At 38.4% G+C, this 21892-nt stretch overlaps 1 protein-coding gene across 1 annotated transcript; it reads left to right on the top strand.

Annotated features, from left to right (window-relative positions):
- Positions 1-15351: 15351 nt before the first annotated feature.
- On the top strand, positions 15352-17113 carry LOC137274735 (uncharacterized). Its single transcript, XM_067808075.1, has 4 exons — positions 15352-15504; positions 16033-16165; positions 16574-16718; positions 16939-17113. The coding sequence occupies exons 1-4, from the start codon at positions 15352-15354 to the stop codon at positions 17111-17113; spliced, it is 606 nt and encodes a 201-aa protein (XP_067664176.1).
- Positions 17114-21892: the final 4779 nt, after the last annotated feature.

Raw genomic sequence — 21892 nt, 5'->3', positions numbered from 1 at the left:
CAATGATTGAAGCTGTGTATTGCATATTCTCGTTAGCAGACAGATACATAGGAGTCAATAAACCAGACATTGAGCTTTCTCTGTGACAGAGGTTGCTTACCACAATCAACATGTTTTTATGTAACGAGTATATTAATACTACTATTGCTCACGACCTCATACTCCGGCCATGCATACTGTTTCAAGCTCTGCGAACCATTTCACTGCGCATACGTTATGGGCGCAGCGCAGCACAGCTGTTGAAACCACGTTTTCCCCCAGCGCTGGGGGAAATTTAGTGAATCATTTGAACTCCGATTTCGGGGCTTTTTTTCATCGCGTTTTTTCAACTTTATAGGTTGAATTGGCATTTTTGATGATTTGTTTCGGTAAGTGCATACCGAAAGCTACCAGAATTTGCAAAGTTGTATTTTACGTTGCATGTGACCTTTAACAATTTTCAAAAACACGATAACACGAGAATGCGACACTTGACAAATCTCGCGATCTCGCGATTTTACCCCAAATGGCTATACAGTTCTATGTCACGATTTCCAAAAACACGAGAAAATCACTTTCTAAATCTCGCAATCTCGCGTTCTGGTGCTTTTGTTTCAATGGCCTACACAGTTCTATGCAATCATTAGCATAAACACGAGAACGCGAGAATGCGCGATTGCGACACTTGACAAATGTCGCGATCTCGCGTTCTCGTGCCTCTGTCCCACTTGCCCAATCAGCACTTTGCAATGATTATAAAAACGCGAGAACGCGAGATTACGAGATTCCGCGAGATTAAAAAAGTGTTGCAATCTCGCGTTCTCGTGCTTTTGCTTTAATTGCCTATACAGTACTATTTAATCATTAGCAAAAACGCGAGAACGCGAGAACGCGAGAATGCGAGATTGCGACACTTGACCAATGTCTCGCGTTTTTCTGCCTATAATCATCTTAAACCGCGTGCAGTTGTCGTGTAGAGTTGACAAGCTGTGATATGACATAGACAAGTACTGTTCAGAGCGGTGCAAATGTGAATGTTGCGGGACGAAATAAATAGAGTTTGATTTTCGATGTTCCCCTTTTACATTTTTTCTAATCGAATCTAAGGTAGCTGTATCAAAGGATTCGATTCATGTATCATGCGTATTCAGTCGGCTACGTTTGTAGAGTGTTTCATCAACTAAAGGAGTAGGAACGTACGATTGATGAATTAAGTGGCTGTATATTGTGTACATAAATGAAAAATCAATAGTTACGTTCTGATATCAGAAAATAGTGGGAAATGAGTAATTAATCATTTTTATCTTATTTCATGATTTAGTGATCAGGCAGACAGGGACATATTTATGTATTTCAAGTGCAGTCAGTTGATATTTCATTTGCCTCAAGTCTTTGTGATTTATGTACAGTTCTGTGTTACAGTGGTTGTCGGTTATGTGTTACAGGACATTGAGTTAGTCTGTTTTCATGCCATTGTCTTTAGTGTGTTACTTTCATTAGCTTCTCCGTTATTGATCTAATTTCAAAGATACATGTCATACGCCATCCTACTCACTAATTGTACTGCACTTTCATTGTATGACAGAAGGTATAGTTTCGTGGGAATCAAAGGATAGTTATTAGAGCTTTTCTATTGATACATGCATAGTAAATTAAACCCTGATATTAATAATTGAACACAACAGGTATATATACTGACACACAATGAAACTCCAAAACCCATTTTGGTCATTTTCAAAATTATTTTACATAATGAATTCAATTATCACACTTAGATCACTTGATGTAAGGTCGCCAAATGAAACCATAAGAAGATTTGGGTTCGAACCCATTTAATGTTTCTGGCTAAGGGATAATTCGACAAAACACAACTCTGGCAGTTTTCTTGGATCTTATGGGGTGCATGGTTACCGTGACATGCACGAGCAAAGCGGGGTTTTGGACGCATAAAAGGCATCATGATTCGATTGTTTCACTACCAGTCACAAAATGCCACGGCTCAACGAACCACAGAGGAATCAAGCCATAGGGATGCTGTTGGCCGGAACAGCACAGAGCGAGGTTGCCTGCCTCTTTGGAGTGCATCCATCAACTGTCCACAGACTCCAGCAACGTCATCAGCAAACAGGAAGTGACCGTCCATGACCAGGTCGACTTCCGGTTACGACACCACGTCAAGACCGACACATCCGAGGAGCACATCAACCGAACCGCTTTCAGACAGCAGCAAACTCAGCTCGTACCACAGTGGGACGTCACGGACGGCAAGTCAGCGCTATGACGGTGATAAGACGTCTACGAGCTGTGGGTATGAGATGCCATACCGTGGAAACATGACACCACGTCAGCGGGCTGCCAGACTGCAGTTTGCTCAACAATATCGCCTTATGCCACCCTGATTCTTCAACCAGTGTGTCTACTCTGAGTCATGGTTCTGTCTTTCCTTTGCCGACGGACGTCAACGTGTATGCAGACAGCAACACGAACGTTATCAAGATGGATGCGTTATTGAGAGAAATCGCTTTGGTGAAGACAGTGTAATGGTTTGGGCTGAGTGTGTGAGTGTGTGAGTTAGTATTTAACGTCACATCGGCAATATTGCAGCCATATCGTGACGAGAACGATTAATTAGAAAAATACAAATGAATTACTAGCACAGACATTGTAAAACCCTGTCAACGAAGGACAGTAAAACTGACTAGAATGGCACAGAATAGAATATAAAACTAGTGAATAGACGTAAAACAATGTATCAAAGAGGACAGTACAATATAAAAATGACCTATAGGTTGCCAACAACTGAAGGTAGATCACCATACTAAGGACCATGGGGACTTACAGTACATTTGCTTCCTGCATGGACCCTAGCTGGATTTACATCATCCCCTTAGCCGTCAGCAATTTGTGAAATCTAACCATAGAATTAAAAAAAGACATTTATTCTACGATTAAAAACCTGGAAATTTAGAATTTAGTTTGAATGTTTGTGGACTTACGTACCCTCTCAGGAGGACAATAATTTTACAATACTTCAACCCCCTTTGAGGGTACAGCCACTAACAATTCTAGTTACAAATCTAAACAACCAATAATTGAAATACATCTATTTACAAAACATGTTATTCAAAATTCAGCCATAAAATCAATTTCTTTTGAAAAACCAAGAATTAAATGACCATTAACGTTTGTAAAAAGATCCTTTACATTTTTAACATTGAAATATTTATCCCTTGTGATGGAGAATTCGACACAGTCGAGCAGAATATGCTCGACTGTGACTCTCTCATCACAAGGGATACAAAATGGAGGATCCTCACCTTTTAAAAGATATGAATGAGTATATCTAGTATGGCCAATACGACATCGTCGTAAAATAACTTCTTCAAATCTGGACTGACAACCCAAGTGGGTATAACCAATGTAAGGTTTTATCTCATGTAATTTATTTATACCTACTTGGGTGTCCCACTTCTTTTGCATCAGATCACGGATATAACATCTAATGCTCGCTTTGTAATCACTGTACGGAATACGCAGTGCTGTCACAGATTTGTTCAGTGCTGCCTTAGCAGCAAGGTCAGCCAATGTGTTACCAGAGATCCCTACATGGCTGGGTAACCAACAGAAGACAATGTCGTATTGGCCAGTTGGAAGATTATAATACAATTCAATAATTTCTATTAAAAGTGGATGTCTGCAAGAAATATTTTAATAGCCTGAAGGCAAGAAAGAGAATCGGAATAGATTATATATTGCTTACGTTTAGGGTGTCTTTGAATATATTTAAGAGCTGTTAATATGGCGTTAGCTTCTGCTGTAAAAATAGAACTATTATCTGGTAATCTAGAAGATATTGTTCTGGATCCAATGACAGTGGCACAAGCCACAGCGCCACCGTCCTTGGATCCATCTGGAAATAAGGGTTTGTAATTGCTGTATTTATGTTTTAATTGATGATATTCTTGTTTATATTGTAAGTCATTTGTTTCTGTGTTTTTAAATGATGTTAATGTTAGGTCAACTTGTGGCCTAGCCAATTGCCAAGGAGGAGAAGAAAGAAGACGGGAAGGCGATATACTTTCCAGCTCAATACCGGCTGAAGAAATAAATGGTTTAATTCTGAGCCCAAGAGGTGGAACAAGAGAAGACCTTTTGTTATACAAATCCTCATAAAGACGATTGAATACACAGTTATAGGCAGGGTTAGACTCATTAGAATATAATTTAGTAATGTATTGTAAAGACAATTTTATACGACGTTGAGTAAGAGATGGTTCATCGGCCTCAACGTAGAGACTATCAGTAGGTGAAGTTCTGAAAGACCCAAGACAAAGTCTTAAACCTTGATGGTGGACAGAATCAAGAAGTTTAAGGTTGCTTTTGCAGGCTCCACCATATACGATGGAGCCATAATCGAGTTTCGAACGGACCAGTGATCGATATAGGTGTATGAGGGTTGCTTGATCCCCTCCCCACTTTGAGTTGGAAACAACTTTCAACAAGTCAAGAGCCTTCATGCATTTATTTTTAAGGGACTTGATATGAGGCAGAAATGTTAAATAGGAGTCAAAGATTAGGCTCAATAACTTGGCCTCCTTTACAACTTTGATGGGAGTGCCATCTAGAGATAGTTCAGGGTCCTTATGTGGTTTATATTTTCTGCAGAAATGTATACAATTAGTTTTGGATTTAGAAAATTTAAAGCCGTTTTCAAGACACCATTTATTCATTTTGTTTAAACACAGCTGCAGTTGCCGTTCAATAGTATGGATATTTTTCCCACGACAAGAAAAATTAAAATCATCCACAAACAAGATCCATCAATTGAATCGTTTAAAACTTTTGATAAACTATTTATCTTGATGCTAAAAAGTGTGACAGACAAAATACTGCTTTGTGTAACACCCTGATCCTGACTGTAATGATCAGACAGGGTAGAACCCACTCGAACTTGAAACTGTCTGTTATTTAAAAAGTTGGCAATAAATTGAGGCAAACGACCTCGCAAACCGAAGTCATGTAAATCTCTTAAAATACCATATTTCCAGGTTGTGTCATATGCTTTTTCGAGATCAAAAAGATAGACACAGCATGTTGTTTATTAATCAGTGCATTTTTCACAAATGATTCTAAACGCACTAAGTGATCGACAGTACTTCTGTTTTTGCGGAAACCACACTATATATCAGTTATAAGGTTATTTGTTTCCAAGTACCAAACTAGTCGATTATTTATCATGCGTTCCATGGTCCTGCAAACACAGCTAGTTAATGAAATCGGACGATAATTGGATGGATCCGTATGATCACGTCCAGGTTTAGGTATGGGTGCTACTATGGCGTCACGCCATGATGGAGGAAAGTTACCCGATGTCCAAATATCATCAAAAATATTTAGAAGAGTTTCTAGGCAGGATTCTGGTAATTGCTTCAGGAGTTGATAATGTATGCTATCAGCTCCAGTAGCAGTGTCATGAGCTTGATCAATAGCTGTATGGAGCTCATGAATAGAAAACGTTTCATTATAATCTTCCCCATTATCAGAATGGAAATTAATAGTTTTCTTTTCTTGTTGTTTCTGATATTGCTGAAAGTTTGGTACATAATTTGAAGAGGAAGAGTGTTTAGCAAGGGTTTCACCAAGTTTATTAGCATTATCTGATTTATCAGTAAGTAACTGATCTCCATGTTTAAGATGATGGACAGTAGATTTAGTACCTTTACCTTTTATTTTTTGGACCATGTTCCATACCTTGGACATCGGTGTCCGAGAATTTATTTTAGATACATAATTTTGCCGAGATTGGCGTTTTTTCTGTTTAAAAGTACGCCGTGCTTTAGCATTTAAAATTTTAAATTGATTTAAATTATGCACCATAGGATGGCGACGGAAATAATGTTCTGCTTTTTTCCTTGCCTTCCTACCTTGTTTGCACTCATCGTTGAACCATGGTTTTCTTATGTGTGGAACTGCAGAGGACTTTGGTATACACTCATCAGCTGTGGAGTTCAGTTGATCAGAAAAGCATTTAATAGCATCGGGAACGTCAATAAAACTTTCAGGTTTAAGTTTTCCAGCACACAGTGTTTCATATAAAGCCCAGTTAGCCTTTTTAAAATTTCGTCTTGATGATGGAGGAACATCGGATGGAGTTACAGCTTTTAATACAGTAGGAAAATGGTCACCTGCACAGAGGTCATCGTGGACTGACCATTCGAATTCATTTAGTAGTTCTGAATTTGTCTATGACAAGTCAAGAGCAGAATAGGTCCCTGTCCCAGGGTGTAAATATGTGTTGGAACCATCATTATAAATACATAAATCATTGTCAGAACAAAAGTCCTCCAACAACTTACCTTTAGTGTTTGTAGTTACACTACCCCAGAGTGGGTTGTGTCCTTTTAAATCTCCCATTATAATACAGGGCTTTGGGAGTTGGTCATATAGGGCTTGAAGATCAGTTCTGGCAAATGTCGAAGATGGCGAAATATAGAGAGAGCATAGCGTAAACGCTACATGTAAAGTAATTCTCACAGCAACAGCCTGCATATTAGTATTAAGTGAAACAGGGCTTTGAATAACGTTTTGTCTGACTAGAATGGATGATCCGCCAGTGGCTCTATCACCCGGAAGTGAAAAAGAATGATATGCATTAAATTGACGAAGGTCAAATGTATCTGTTTGTTTGAAATATGTCTCTTGGAGATATAACGCTGAAGGTGTAAAATCTTGGACTAATAGCTGTAATTCATGTAAATTAGTCCTCAATCCTCTACAGTTCCACTGTAGAATATTATTGGAATACACTATCTTTTTGGTGGGTTAATAGGGGATCTACCCCTTACCTTTTTCGAGGGCGACAAGCTATGTGCCCTGGGATGGAAGTTTTCTGATACTTCCATGGCCTCAAGCGATCCGTATTTATTGAATAATGTTACAGGATTTTCTGAACCCTTCTGAGGTCTGCCACTCTTTTTTGAAGATTCTGTTCTTGAGTTAGTTTTACTTTGAACAATATTCTTCGAGTTTGTTTTTGATCGTGATTTGTGAGTTGGCTGAGACAAAGATTGTTCTCCAGATACAGATGAAGTCTGACTACAGGACTGTGACCTGGCTTTAGATACCACCTGAGTGTTGACAGAAGATGTCAAGGTTTGCGTAGACTATTCGGGTGCAACAAACTGAGCATTTTTGTTTTAACCCACGTCAAGTCTGTCTGGCAATGTATCGACGAGGTAGTTACTTTTGAGGTATATTCAGGAGTTCGTACAACTGATGCAAATGATTCAGTATGTGCTGCAGCTTCCACAAGTTTTATGGCGTCAGAAAAGCTGACGTTCTGGGTGAATTGAATTTTATTGATTTCCATTTGTTCTTTCCAGACTGGACACTCTTTGGCGAAAGACGAATGATTTCCCGAGCAATTTGTACACTTTTTATGGTCACTGTTACAGTCTTCTGTGACATGAGTATTCTCACTACAGTGGGCGCATGTTTTGGGCTTGGTACATGTGATAACACCGTGGCCATACCTTTGACATCTAAAACATCTCAAAGGATTTGGGATGTACACGTCAGCTGAAATACTACAGTAACCTGCTTTAACAGACTTTAAAGGATTTGGTGATGAGAAGGAGAACAGATAAGTATTTGTTTGGACCGTTTCATTGTTTCTGCGGATCGTGAATCTTTCAACATAAATCACTCCCTGATCTTTCATCTCAGTAGCAATATCTAACTCTGACATATCAGCAAACAATCCATTCCTGTCTCTGATTATGCCTTTACTGGTATTCAGAGTCCTGTGGGCAGTGATAGAGACGGGAATTCCAACAAATACGTCTGTTAACATCAGGTTCTTTGCTTGCTGTTTTCTGCTGCATTCAACCAACAGAGAGCCTGAACGCAAGCGTCTAATGTTTTTAACCTCACCTGCAATGCCATGTATACCCTTGGAAATGGCAAAAGGGTTAAGTTTCAGTGGTGTCTTGTCTGCAGTTTCTATATACTACCGACAAGAAAAAAGGGAACTAATGAAATAATAGCGAATTTGAAACTGCTTTAAATATCCACTAAATCAATTTTAGGCGTCAAGTTCAATATCTGGTGTGTCCACCATGTTGGGCAACACATTCACGGCACCTTGATGGCATGCTGTTAATCAATTTCCGGATGGTTGCCCGTGGTATTGCCCGCCATTCCTCTTGGAGAGCTGCACCAAGCTGGGCCAGGTTGGCGGGTCCTGGGTCCCTGGCGTACACCCTTCAACCAAGAACGTCCCAGAGATGTTCAATTGGGGACAGGTCTGGAGACTTAGAAGGCGAGACAATTCGGGCCCGATGTGGTCTGGCATTATCATCTTGGAATACAAAATTTCGGCCGATAACTCTAGCCAATGGAGCCACAACAGGACGTATCAACTTATCGCTGACCAGTCATGGCTCTGTTAATGATGACCAAATCTGATCGTCTGTCATGTGTAATCCCACCCCACACCAGGACATTAACACCTCCATATCGATCATGGTCAAGAATTGCTGCTCTGGCATATCGCTCCCCGCTCCGACGCCAACAACGTTTTCTGCCATCTGTGAATCGTAGGCAAAACCTTGACTCATCAGAGAACATGGTGTAACGCCAGTGGCGCATAGCCCGTCCCTGATGCTACCTAGCCCACGCCAATCTTTGTCGCTTATGGTGAGCTGAAAGGATGACACCCTTAAAAGGCCGTCTTGCTTTCAGACGAGCTTGATAGAGTCGGTTTTTAACGGTTGAGGTTGAAATGCGTCTTCCAGTGAGTGTGCGGAATTCTCTATTGATGGCAGGGGCCGATTTAAACCTATCGCGTAGAGCAATTAACGTAATGAGACGATCCTGCGGTGTTGTCGTTGACTTTGGTCTACCTCGCCCAGGTCTCGTTGCAACCCCACCCGTTTGACGGTACTTATCCCACAGGCGTGAATTACACTTTTTGATTTACCCATCTGCCGGGCAACTTCACATAATGATGTCCCCCCCCTCTATCATCCCCACAATTCTCCATTTTGTTGCTTCACCGAGATACTGCCTCGGAGGCATTTCTGTCAGTAAGTGTCAATCTCTATTGCATTAGTGATTGCGACTTCTCCAGTACATTTACAGGAGTTAACTTCTGTATGAACGTGTAGCACGTGCTGGGCATGCATTATGCGAAATTCCATTGTCATTGGATGTTGCGTTTGGGAGATACGCCACGATAACGGACCCTGTCACAGTCAAAGTCATCTACATTCAATTTCTTGGTTCCCTTATTTTCTGTCGGTAGTATATAACTAAAAATCGTGGCCAATAGTCGATTGAGTTGGAAGGTCGTTGGTCATCATCATCGTTGGCAAGTTGACGTTTATTGCGTTTTTGGGGGGTTTGGTATTCCATAGGTAGTAGATATGTTTCATCATCCAAGCTCCCCACCCACCACGGAGTATCACAAAGGACAATGCTAAACACAAGCGGGTCTCCAACTTGCAGCACCAAGGATACTCAGATGATATACTCGAGCAGAAAAACCAAAATATTAATTCTTCCACCAGATTGACCCATGAGCCACCGCTTTCTGGGCATAAGACTCTAGGCAGAATTTATGTAAACAAAATTCAAGTCAAATAATATTCTGAACAAAGGGTGCCAAGACTAAAGTTTAAACAATTCCAAATCAAATTTTGTGCAATTACATATTATCTATGCACAAGGCTTGGCATGACCAGCCGATTGGTTGACCACCCGTCTAGGTGAAGTCAGGGCCAAAGTGGTGTATTGGGCATTAGGAACACTGGTCCTGCTCCCATGCCCTCAACCACCAGGATCCCCTCCTCCACCGACACAGGGTCGCAACCCACGGCAAACGGGTTGGTGGACCAAATATCCCCCCAGGTCCACTACGGGGGTGTTGGCGAGCTCTTGGCGTTACCCAGCACCCACCACGAGGAGGTGGCTCGCCACGGGTGCCTGCTCACAATAAGATGTGTAGTAAAACTGTGTAATTGTTGATATATTCAGGACACTATTTCAGTGGTAAAACCATTCATTTTATATTTTGGCTAAAAAATGTTGAATTCTGACACAGAAGCCGAGATCTTTTACACATTGAGTGGAAATTAGGTTTGATATATACTAATCAGCAACCAGACTCGTCTTTTTCCGACGTCACAAAATGCACAAAACATGCCGTGACGTCAACTAAAAAGTCGCATTAATTTCAGTTATCTCATTACATTTGAAAATGTGGCTGTTACTCCGTTAATAATGATGGAAAATTAATCAAAATACATCTACTCAAACAGGAGAATATGGGAATCTAAGAACTACATTATATATCGGATAGGGTCATCGAAATCGCTATTACCTGCTTTTTGATGTAGTACATTCGCATCTTTTCTTACAAATTGTGAAACTACCAAAAGGTATCCTCTCACATTGGGGAAATTTGTATAGGAATAGTTTGGTCCACTGTGAACAAAACATAACGAAAATATGCTGTCCGTATCCACAGCAAATTCTCTCCATGTGATCTGAGTTACATTGACCTAATGTAAACCATAGCGGAGTTATGCCCCCTTATCTTTATACGTGAATGACCTCTCTGTCTACGTTTGACGTCATAGAAGAAAATCGATTTTTGACATTTATTGCAGGTCATTGCTGAATTCGTGAGTATGACGTTATGCATTAGCACATACATCCATTTCATATACACTTATGTCGTTCGGATATGAAGCTGTATTTTCTTCGCTCACACTTTCGGTAAAGATGTCAAATTAAAAAAATCGTAGCAGAGTGCTCTTATTGGTGCACGATAAAAAAAATGAGAAATTTACTGTTTTTCAACACACACAAAAGTTTTGGACAACTTTTAGCAGTGTCTGTTTCTCAAACCCCTGAGGTAGCCGCAGTTATATTTATACCAACAGATAGGAAATTAAATATTCTACATTTCTGTGCAATTTTATAGCCGTACGCAGATCCAGGACCATGCGAGCGCAATTCTCGCACAACGTTCACTTTTCAAACCTTACGAAAATGTGCGCCTGAAAAAAAACTCGGCATCCAGCTGGTTAACGTAGGGGGCTGACACGTCAAAAGAACAGCGCGTCAGTTAGCCCTGTGCGAGGATTCATAATTTAGGTCACAGACACCGTCGTTTGTTTTCTGCCACAGGTTAATCAAAATTAGGCTTAGAAGTTATTGAATACGGCATCTTAGAAAAGAAATACAGTTCGCTCTACCACCATGTATAGTGTAATAAAGCACACTTTCGACCTGAACCATTACATCGTTAAAGCACTCGGACGCTTGATTGTGTAAGTTCATGGAGTGATATGATTAACCTTTGAGCTAGGGGAACTTTGACTTTAAGTAATAGTTTTGTTTTCACTACAAGCAGCATAAAAAGAGTTGAATTAGAATTGGGATAATGTACACATCATACACATCCCCAGTCCGCCACACACAGTACAGTTATCCCCTATCTTCACCATTAGGCCACATGTTACCATAAAGGTAACGCTATTTTTCACGGCATATCATTTGCAAAAGCCCGAGGTCTTTCATTAACTGCCCGACGAAAGAGCGCCGTTAGAGAGGACCGAGGGCTCCGGTAAATGATAATACCCTCAAAACTAGCGTTACCGTTATTATAGCTAAAATGAATATAATTTTTATTTTAAAAAAAACCAAAAAAACAACGGCATCGGTTTAGAAGCATTTACTGCTATCAACAAACGACGGAGGTCATTGACACACATTTTACAAATATAAAACAACACAGATGACGTTACTGTTTCCAGTGCTCAACAACGTTAGCCTTCAAGTCGATATTTCTATTGCTGTATGTTGTAATTTATGGTACAACTGTGATGGTTGGCACAAAGATGTATATTCACAGGACTGGAAGCTCCAGGCGATGTGCGCCGCGTAAGCTGGCCGTGTTCACTCGTAGAGCGTGAGAAGGTTCCTCCAGCCGAGACTCGCGATTGGTTAAATTCTGACAATCTTGCGCTTTTAGCACTGCCTCCTTCGTTACCAAAACATCCGGATAACGCAGCTGTGAAGTTTTCACAACGCTAAACGTCAAGTGTATGTGCGTGTCACACGTATTATACTTGCATGGATTGTTTTACTCATCTACTTCCGACAAACGAGATCGTTATCCATCTACCAACAAACAAAGACGATGTCAGATTATTTGTATTGGGACGAATCCGATGTCGATTTATCGGCAGTGTTGGGTGAACGGACAGAGTACGAATTAGACTTCAGCTCGGATTCATGGTCTGAGAACGAAGATAAATGTACTCAACGATCTATGACAAAGACCAAGACAAAAAGCACAGACACACCCTCCATAAAGAAGACACGTTACCACTGTCCACTGTGTCCTAAAATGTATTTGTCCGTGTCGGGGTTCAGGGGTCCATCGTCAGCAAACACAAACGATCCGATGTAATAGGTGAGGGTACTAATAAAGTGAATATGTCAAGTTATGTAATGGTCAGACGTAAATGCATTTTTGTTATCCAAATTAGAACCAGAACAAATTCGATGAATAAAATTTTTGAGCAATTATCACCATTAATTTGAGGTGTTTATAGGCACTGAATCCTCTCTGCTGTATTTAATGTTCAGATAATCTGTAAAAGCTGGGAAACCTTTGAATAATATTAATGTAAATTAGTATTACTGTTACTATTACTGTTACTGTTACTTTAAATAAGCAGCTGGAGAAAATCATTAACATACATATATTTTCTGCAGTCAGTCAGCACAAGGTGTCAGACACACAGAAGGCTGATGACATTGCTGATACACCCGTCTACAAGAAGGTTACCACAAGCACATCAGGCAGTATAACCCTGACGGACAACTTTGCACAGCTGCTTGAGTGTGCAGTCATGGAAGTGTGCAATAACCCAAATCACAGTTCCATCGCATCTAAATATGGAAATATCAGCAAAGCAGTGATTTCTACACCCACAACAATGCAACACCTTCAAGCAATAACTAAGTCACCATTACTTGAGACATAGGAATTCTGTTTTAGGAATGACGAGTTCTCTCTCCTGTGACAAGGGAGCAATGTTCAGTAAATTTCATGCCATGGGGACAAATTTTGAATTTTGCGCCAGCCTGAGATCAATGATCATATACGTTTTACAGGAGATAGAACAGCATATTCACCTCTTTATTTAGTGTTTACATGATGATCTTATCAGACGTGCAATTAATAACTTCACTAAATGTCTGCAGAAGGACACAGAGAGGTCTTCAGAATCCTTTACCGTCGAAAACAACTCTGTGCTCTTCTACGTCTCAGGGTACCTGATTTATGCCATGGAGAAAATTTAAAAAGAATATAGAAATACAGCCTTAGCATTAGCTCTGAAAAATCTTTGTGCTTCGTCTAGTGAGAAATCTCCCGATTTCATTACAAAGTTGAAAAAATGGACTCTGGAAGTGAACCGTGGTGGACTGAAAGTGTGTGGAGACAGCTTTTTCTGTCTTGTGCGCAAATTAGAATCCATATGCAGAGAGGCCTTGAAGTTGTATGATCTCCACACTGATTCAAGGACACCACTGAAGGAGACTATAATGCAAGATGTCACCATTTCTTACTGCTGGACAAGCTGACCGACTCTGAGGAGAAATTAAACACATCAATCTTAGAGAATATAGTTGATCTGTTCCTAAAACTCCGTGGCAGGGCCGTTGCAAAACATGAAGTAAGACAAACTGAAATGGAAAATGGAAAATCAATTATGAAAGGAAAAAAGTCCCAGTCTATGAGGAAGAGATTGAGGCCTTCCAATAAGTAACATAACAAAAGTGACACTTTTCCATCATCATAAATTTTGTAATTAATGTGACTTGTGTCCAGCAAAACATGCCATATGTTGAACTGTAAATCCATAAAACTATGCCAAGTCAATGCAAGTTTATCAATGAATGGCAAGCATGTCAGTTCACTGTTTCTGATTATCACAGACATACAGTGAGATGATTTATTTCAGCAAAATACAAACTTGTCATAATTATGCACACAATGTGCATTCACATTTCCCTAGTATTATTCATCAGGTACAAAAACAGCCACACATCTCTTGCTACGTCACTATTAATCACTGCAGCAAAATTAATAATGGTGTGATAAATACTAAAACATTTCTTAATGTACACATAATACGTTTCATGAAATACATGTCATTCATCTTCTACTGGGGACATGAATCCTTGCAGCTGAATGATTTGCAATAACCCCCTTCAAAAATAACATGTTCCTGTATACATTCTTCAATTTCTAACCTAAACTTACATCATATGAAACAGATTCGAATTTGCTTCTTTCGTGGATTAAACGTACAGACGAATACTGGGATTGAAAATAGTTATCATACAGTATTTGCTTACATGTCATTAAACGAAGCCTTCTGATGCCATAGTTCCTGTCAAGAAAAAATCCAATATGAAATAGAATAATTTCTATCATTGTTGTCAATTAACCTTGAGCCACAATATGATAAAAACATAACAAATTGTTTCGGTAAGCCTCTATCACGCCTATATAGCTATCCACACCATTATTTATTCACCTTAGCCATATATATGCAATTAGCAACGATACCCTTACACATTCACATTCAACCATGTAGGTCAGATGCAACGTAAAACACCTTTCGTACCTTTCGGTATGCACTGACCGAAACAAATCATCAAAAATGCCAATTCAACCTATAAAGTTGAAAAAACGCGATGAAAAAAAAAGCCCGCGAAATCGGAGTTCAAACGTTTCACTAAATTTCCCCCAGCGCTGGGGGAAAAACTGGTTTCAACAGCTGTGCTGCGCTGCGTCCATAACGCATGCGCAGTGAATAGGTTCGCGGAGCTTGAAACAGTATGCATGCCCAGAGTCTGAGGTCGTGAGCAGTAGTCTAATCTTGGCTGTGTACACAAACAAGTAAATAATCTACTCGTTACGTAAAAAAACTTGTTGATTGTGGTAAGCAGTCTCTGTCACAAAGAAAGCTCGAGATCAGTGTCTGGTTTATTCACACCTATATGTCTGCCTGCCTGTTTGCTAAAGACAACATGTAATACACAGCTTCAATCATTGACCACGTGCAATTTGAACTTAACACCTATCAGACTATACGACATAAAGAAAATAAATTGATTTATGACTCCTGCACCAAACTCCCGTCTCTGCCACATTACGTAATTAGGCACGTGTGATACACATGACATATTTTTTTGTCTGTGGGTTGCAAAGAAACGACATTCATTTTTTCGGACGATTGGATCTGACGGAAACTGGGACTAAACTGGGACAAGAAATCTGTCAGCATGGCTGAGACCGACACTAGCAAGAAAAGAAAACCCAACTGGCATAAAGAAGAATGTCTGCTGTTAGCAGTATTGGTGAAGGAGAGGAAGACTGTAATAGAGGGGAGATTCGGACCGGGTGTGACTTCGGGAAACCGACATGAGGCGTGGCAGGTGAGTGCTTTCAATACGTTAAACTTAAAGAACGTCTTTTCAGGATAAATTTGATAACATGTATTTATGCATAATTACCTCATGAATTGATGGTACATTGTACAATAGGAAGTATATACGAAACTTCAACATCATCAATTAGTATAGAAATTTACGAGCACCATTTAATGCATTTTATCAATTTTTGTGTAAACTGTTTTTTTTTTAAAAATGGTTGATTTGCAACAATACCCTTCTTGTAATATAAAGTATTATGCTGTCAGTAATGATTGTTTATTTACAGAAATATTCCATACATTCTTTTTTATAGACCAAAAGACGTTTGCTTCAACTTATAATGTCCCTGAGTAATGGTACACAAATACTAAATCAGAGAAATCATTAATCATAATGAAAAATTACTTTTACAGTAATTTAAAAATTGTCATGTTCTTTCCTGAAACAGAAGAATGCCAAAACCAAATTTGTTATTTTCAAACCGAGGATCAAGGTAATATTAATCCAAATGTTAACCAATTTTTGTCTTAGAAAATCACAGTCACCCTCAATGCAAATGGTCACCAACAAAGAAGCAAAGAGGAGGTCATTAAGAAATGGAAGAATCTAAAGAGTGTCGGAAAAAGTGCTTACAGCACTTTCAAGAATTCAACAACTGCAACCGGCAATTTTTAGATTTTATTTCCTACAAAGAGTAATATATCTGGGATAAGGCCTAAAAAATTCTTGGGGTTCCCATGTCTCTACTGACCCAAAATGTTCCTACTGACCATAACAATTTTACTCACCATAATAAATCCAACTTTCTTTCAGTTATGTAAGTATTTTAAAAGCACAGGAGAAACTTAAATTAGTATAATATCACACCATTGTGTATGAATTATAAAATCACAAAAACATCAACTTTCTGTTTTGTTTGAGGTAAATATGTTCATTGTCATGAATAAAATTGATAATCTATATTTCATATGAGCAGGTGACTGTGGGTTGATTGTGTATTATCTTTAATCTCACCAATGCGGCATGTTATAGTAGTATAGTTAATTCAAAGTAAGTCTGACTATATTTTCAGGCGGTGGACCACCCCCAACACCTATAAGCCCTGTCACAGAAGCGGTGGTGGACTGTATTGACAGGGATAACACTGTCCTAACAGGGATTGGGCCAATGGATTCAAGCTTCATACAGCTCCTACAACTAGACCAATCCTTTGAAAAGTAGGTAATAAGCTATTTATAGTATTATATGAGTTCCCCAGGCTACATGCATGACTGACTGTGTGAATTCGTATTTCAAAATTAGAAATTAGTTAAAACCTTGTTTCTATATTTTGTCTTGAAATATTTTAAGATATAAAATAAGAACCCAAAATAGGAATTCAAAAGCAAATATGTATTAAAACGAATACAATATTGATGATCTGCATTTATGTTTCAGAGAGTTAGAGCCATCATCGGCATCACCATCAACATCAGCATCAGCCTGCACATCAGTCTCCACATCAGCTACTTCCTCAGCAGTTTTGGAAAAAGAGAAGTTGTTACTGGAAATTGAGGTTCTGAAATTACGGAAAATTTATCTTCTGTCAAAAATCAGGAAATTGGAAGAATAGCTTTTCACATAGCCCACATCAGTGTATTTTACTAGTTCCAAATATACAGAACAATCTTTAACAAGCGCAAGTATTGCTGTTATGAAATTGTTGTTGTGTGTGACTTATCCCTACAATACAAATTTGTGTATGTTATCATTGTTATGTCTCTTTATTCAATTTCTAGAGAAGAAGGTTTTTGTTTTCTTTTTTTTTACATAAGTAAATTTAGTACTTTTATTTATGTGTATCTGTCAGAGGTAGACGTCTCTTGTGTAATTGTAAGAGCTAATGACAACAGATGAACACAAACTTAATGAACAATTAGAATATTGGAAAACAACCTTGGATTTTCTTTCACTTGAATTGTTGGTACAAGACATTATCTTACTCTGAAATTACGGCATATTTCATGACTTGCATCTGACATTTTCGCATATTTGGAAGCTTTGCTTTTAATGTTATTATCCAATATTGTTAAGACTGATATGAACAAATGTTATCTGTACACTTGAAAGATGATGCTCACCGATTATCTACTTCAATTTTGGATTGCAGCTTATTTCCGGTACAAGATAAGAACAGTTTTAAAAGACAAAAATATGCATTTTTTCCTGTCAAATTTTCAGGGCCAGGGGGAACTGTGATCTTCGTAAGACTGGCGTTGATGTTTAAGATCATATACATGAATGTGGTTAAATTAACCATGGGGTGAGGTTGAGCCCCTTTTTTATGTCAAATGTTTCAAATTTTTATAGTTTCATGGCTTGTTATGATTCTGCTATTTAAAGAATGTACATATAGAATATGTTTGAAATCAAATAATTTGAGGCTTAAACATGCGTAATATTAGCATAATTCTAAAGTGCTAGAACTCAGTCTGATCCACTTAACACTTGATGCCATTTTGCAAAAAATGAAAACAAGTCCACCTTAACTGTTAACCTAGGAAATCTATTTTGCTTGTACCTACATGAAACATCTGGATGAATCCTAGAATGTATTGCAATACAAACAATTATCTTGAGTTTTTCAGTTGATGATATTTATTAACCCTTTGAATGAATTCTTCATATGATGCCATAATCATAATCTGTTAAACTATTTCACATCAAAGGAATTATTTATTAATTGTAATGAAATTGCATTATCGTATGAGAGACTTTGATAGTCTGATGTTTAGGGTGTTAATTATACCACCTCTACAATGTAAGGGGGGTATATAGAGTTCATTCTGTCCGTCCATCCTTCCATCCCAAAGCATACCTCTGAAGGTTTTCATGTTAGGTTCACCAAACTTCACATACATGTTAATCATTACCCATAGATGTGCCTTTTGCTATTTGGAAGTTGTTTTGGTTTTTATTAAATTTGGGGAATATTTTGCTGTTTCCATCGAAACATGAGTATTTATTTGCAAAGTGTGTGCAACATGAGACAGTCAATTTCAATTCTATGTCAGGTTTCAACAGAAAAAATAATGTTTCCATAAATTATTAGTCTAATTAGTACATGGGAAGTAGGGGTATGTGAACTGTGTTCAATTCTACACTTTTTTCAATTATATTTATGATTACATAGCTCTATCAATAAGCATTGATTTATACACTTTACTGTAGTGTGTGAACAGTGCTCATTGTTCTTATTTTAACATGCTGTTTTTTTATAAACTGCCATATGTTATATAACTCAACATTATAATTAGTATATTGTTAGACTTTACCGGGATGCATCATGTGTTCTGTTCTTATTGATACTGTATTGCAGAAAATTGGGTTGGTTTCACAAACTAATCATTTCTACCAGTCCTGATAAATGTTGAAAATAATTTTGATAGTTGCTTCAGTCAATCAATAATATATGTCATCAGACTTACATGGAAAGTGAGTCCTTGCAAACTGCTCCCCGTAGCGCACTCCCAGCAGACCTTGTGGAGGCAGGACTGCTGGTACTGCGGCTGCATTGCGCTGTTGTTGCTGTGGTATACCATCAGCTAGTGGAATTGGAATGTTACGTTCCTTGCAAATATTATGCAAAACAGCGCTGGCCATAATGATCTGAAACACATGAAACGACACAATGGCAAAATCTCCAATGAACATGGCACATTTTATTACAGCCAGTTACAAGATATTACTAAATTCAGTGATTTCTCAAAGACATATTTGTATCCCTTCATTTAGCTTCTCACTTAAGACTCTTATAGAATACCGCCCCACACCTGTTTCCAGAACCTTTCACTGGCAGCCATGGGAGGCCGTTTATCATGCTCATCAACATCACTTGTCTTGAGTTGCCTGTAAAATTGCTTTTCATTATTTCTAAATAGTTTATTTTCTTTGATAAATTTGTGTCTCTTTTCCCATTTTTCCTTTCTGTCAGTCCAATTTTTTATTTTTGCCTTAAGGGAATCGACAATTTGGAGAAGTACCTTTTCTTTTGTTGTCTTGTACTGTAATTCTAGTTTTCTCCAAATTGCTTTTTGTCGGTTAGACACGGGATTCACTGATGATCTTAATTTCAGGCACATCTGTATCCAGGATATACATTTTCTAGTTTCTGTTAATTTTACGTGAAACAGGTTTTTCCTTGGTTTATTGCTCTTAGTATTAGAGGCCTTTTCTTTGGAAGCCGTGCGAAGTTCCTCCAAGGTTCGAGCGGCAGCATAAACACAACTGTTTACTTCATGTAATGTCAGCAGAAAGTTTCATAGAAATAATGTCATTTAATAAATCAATTTTATTATCATTATCATTATCATTATTAGATTATTATGTTACCATGGTTATCTGGAGTAAGGCAATCTACATGATTATAAGAAATATCCCACGAATGATTACAATGGAAAGTTACATCAAGTGTAACAGTGGTAAAGTATATACTGTATGGAAAGAGTTATGAGGATGTCAACTTGTCATCAATCACACTTGCACCATTACCTGTACATGTACTCTGAATATATAACTCAGATCAGCAAAGTTACATCAAGTGTAACAGTGGTAAAGTATGTACTATATGGAAAGAGTTATGAGGATGTCAACTTGTCATCAATCACACTTGCACCATTACCTGTACATGTACTCGGAATATATAACTCAGATCAGCAAAGTTACATCAAGTGTAACAGTGGTAAAGTATGTACTATATGGAAAGAGTTATGAGGATGTCAACTTGTCATCAATCACACTTGCACCATTACCTGTACATGTACTCGGAATATATAACTCAGATCAGCAAAGTTACATCAAGTGTAACAGTGGTAAAGTATGTACTATATGGAAAGAGTTATGAGGATGTCAACTTGTCATCAATCACACTTGCACCATTACCTGTACATGTACTCTGAATATATAACTCAGATCAGCAAAGCTACATCAAGTGTAACAGTGGTAAAGTATGTACTATATGGAAAGAGTTATGAGGATGTCAACTTGTCATCAATCACACTTGCACCATTACCTGTACATGTACTCTGAATATATAACTCAGATCAGCAAAGCTACATCAAGTGTAACAGTGGTAAAGTATATACTGTATGGAAAGAGTTATGAGGATGTCAACTTGTCATCAATCACACTTGCACCATTACCTGTACATGTACTCGGAATATATAACTCAGATCAGCAAAGCTACATCAAGTGTAACAGTGGTAAAGTATGTACTATATGGAAAGAGTTATGAGGATGTCAACTTGTCATCAATCACACTTGCACCATTACCTGTACATGTACTCTGAATATATAACTCAGATCAGCAAAGTTACATCAAGTGTAACAGTGGTAAAGTATGTACTATATGGAAAGAGTTATGAGGATGTCAACTTGTCATCAATCACACTTGCACCATTACCTGTACATGTACTCTGAATATATAACTCAGATCAGCAAAGTTACATCAAGTGTAACAGTGGTAAAGTATGTACTATATGGAAAGAGTTATGAGGATGTCAACTTGTCATCAATCACACTTGCACCATTACCTGTACATGTACTCTGAATATATAACTCAGATCAGCAAAGCTACATCAAGTGTAACAGTGGTAAAGTATGTACTATATGGAAAGAGTTATGAGGATGTCAACTTGTCATCAATCACACTTGCACCATTACCTGTACATGTACTCGGAATATATAACTCAGATCAGCAAAGTTACATCAAGTGTAACAGTGGTAAAGTATGTACTATATGGAAAGAGTTATGAGGATGTCAACTTGTCATCAATCACACTTGCACCATTACCTGTACATGTACTCTGAATATATAACTCAGATCAGCAAAGTTACATCAAGTGTAACAGTGGTAAAATATGTACTATATGGAAAGAGTTATGAGGATGTCAACTTGTCATCAATCACACTTGCACCATTACCTGTACATGTACTCGGAATATATAACTCAGATCAGCAAACTTACTACGATAGTTAGTATGCTGTTTATTATTTCCCCACATATTTCCTAGCTTTGAGCTTGACAGTTTTCAGTTTTCATTCATGAATGTGACACATGATCTCACATTATTATCTTTGCCTTTCCGGTAGCAAGTGGTCCATGCTGTCCTTTTGGGGATATATTTCCCCGAATAGGAGCAAGGGCTTCAGATCCAATTACTCTGAGTTGAGAAAGAGTGTTCCGCACATCAAAAACTGTTGTGTTATCGTTAGATCCCCCATTTATGTCTGTAGTGAGCGAAATGTTCCTCCAGTGGGTCCTGGTTAAATCTGTGGGTCAAAGCAAAATTTGCTCGTTCTTGTAAAAGAAACTTAGTGCATTCTACAATGGAGTTCACACTGATATGGAGAC

This window comes from Haliotis asinina, chromosome 2 (genome assembly GCF_037392515.1).
Source record: "Haliotis asinina isolate JCU_RB_2024 chromosome 2, JCU_Hal_asi_v2, whole genome shotgun sequence".
NCBI classification, from domain to species: Eukaryota; Metazoa; Mollusca; class Gastropoda; order Lepetellida; family Haliotidae; genus Haliotis; species Haliotis asinina.
This window is presented reverse-complemented; position numbering and strand designations above follow the sequence as displayed.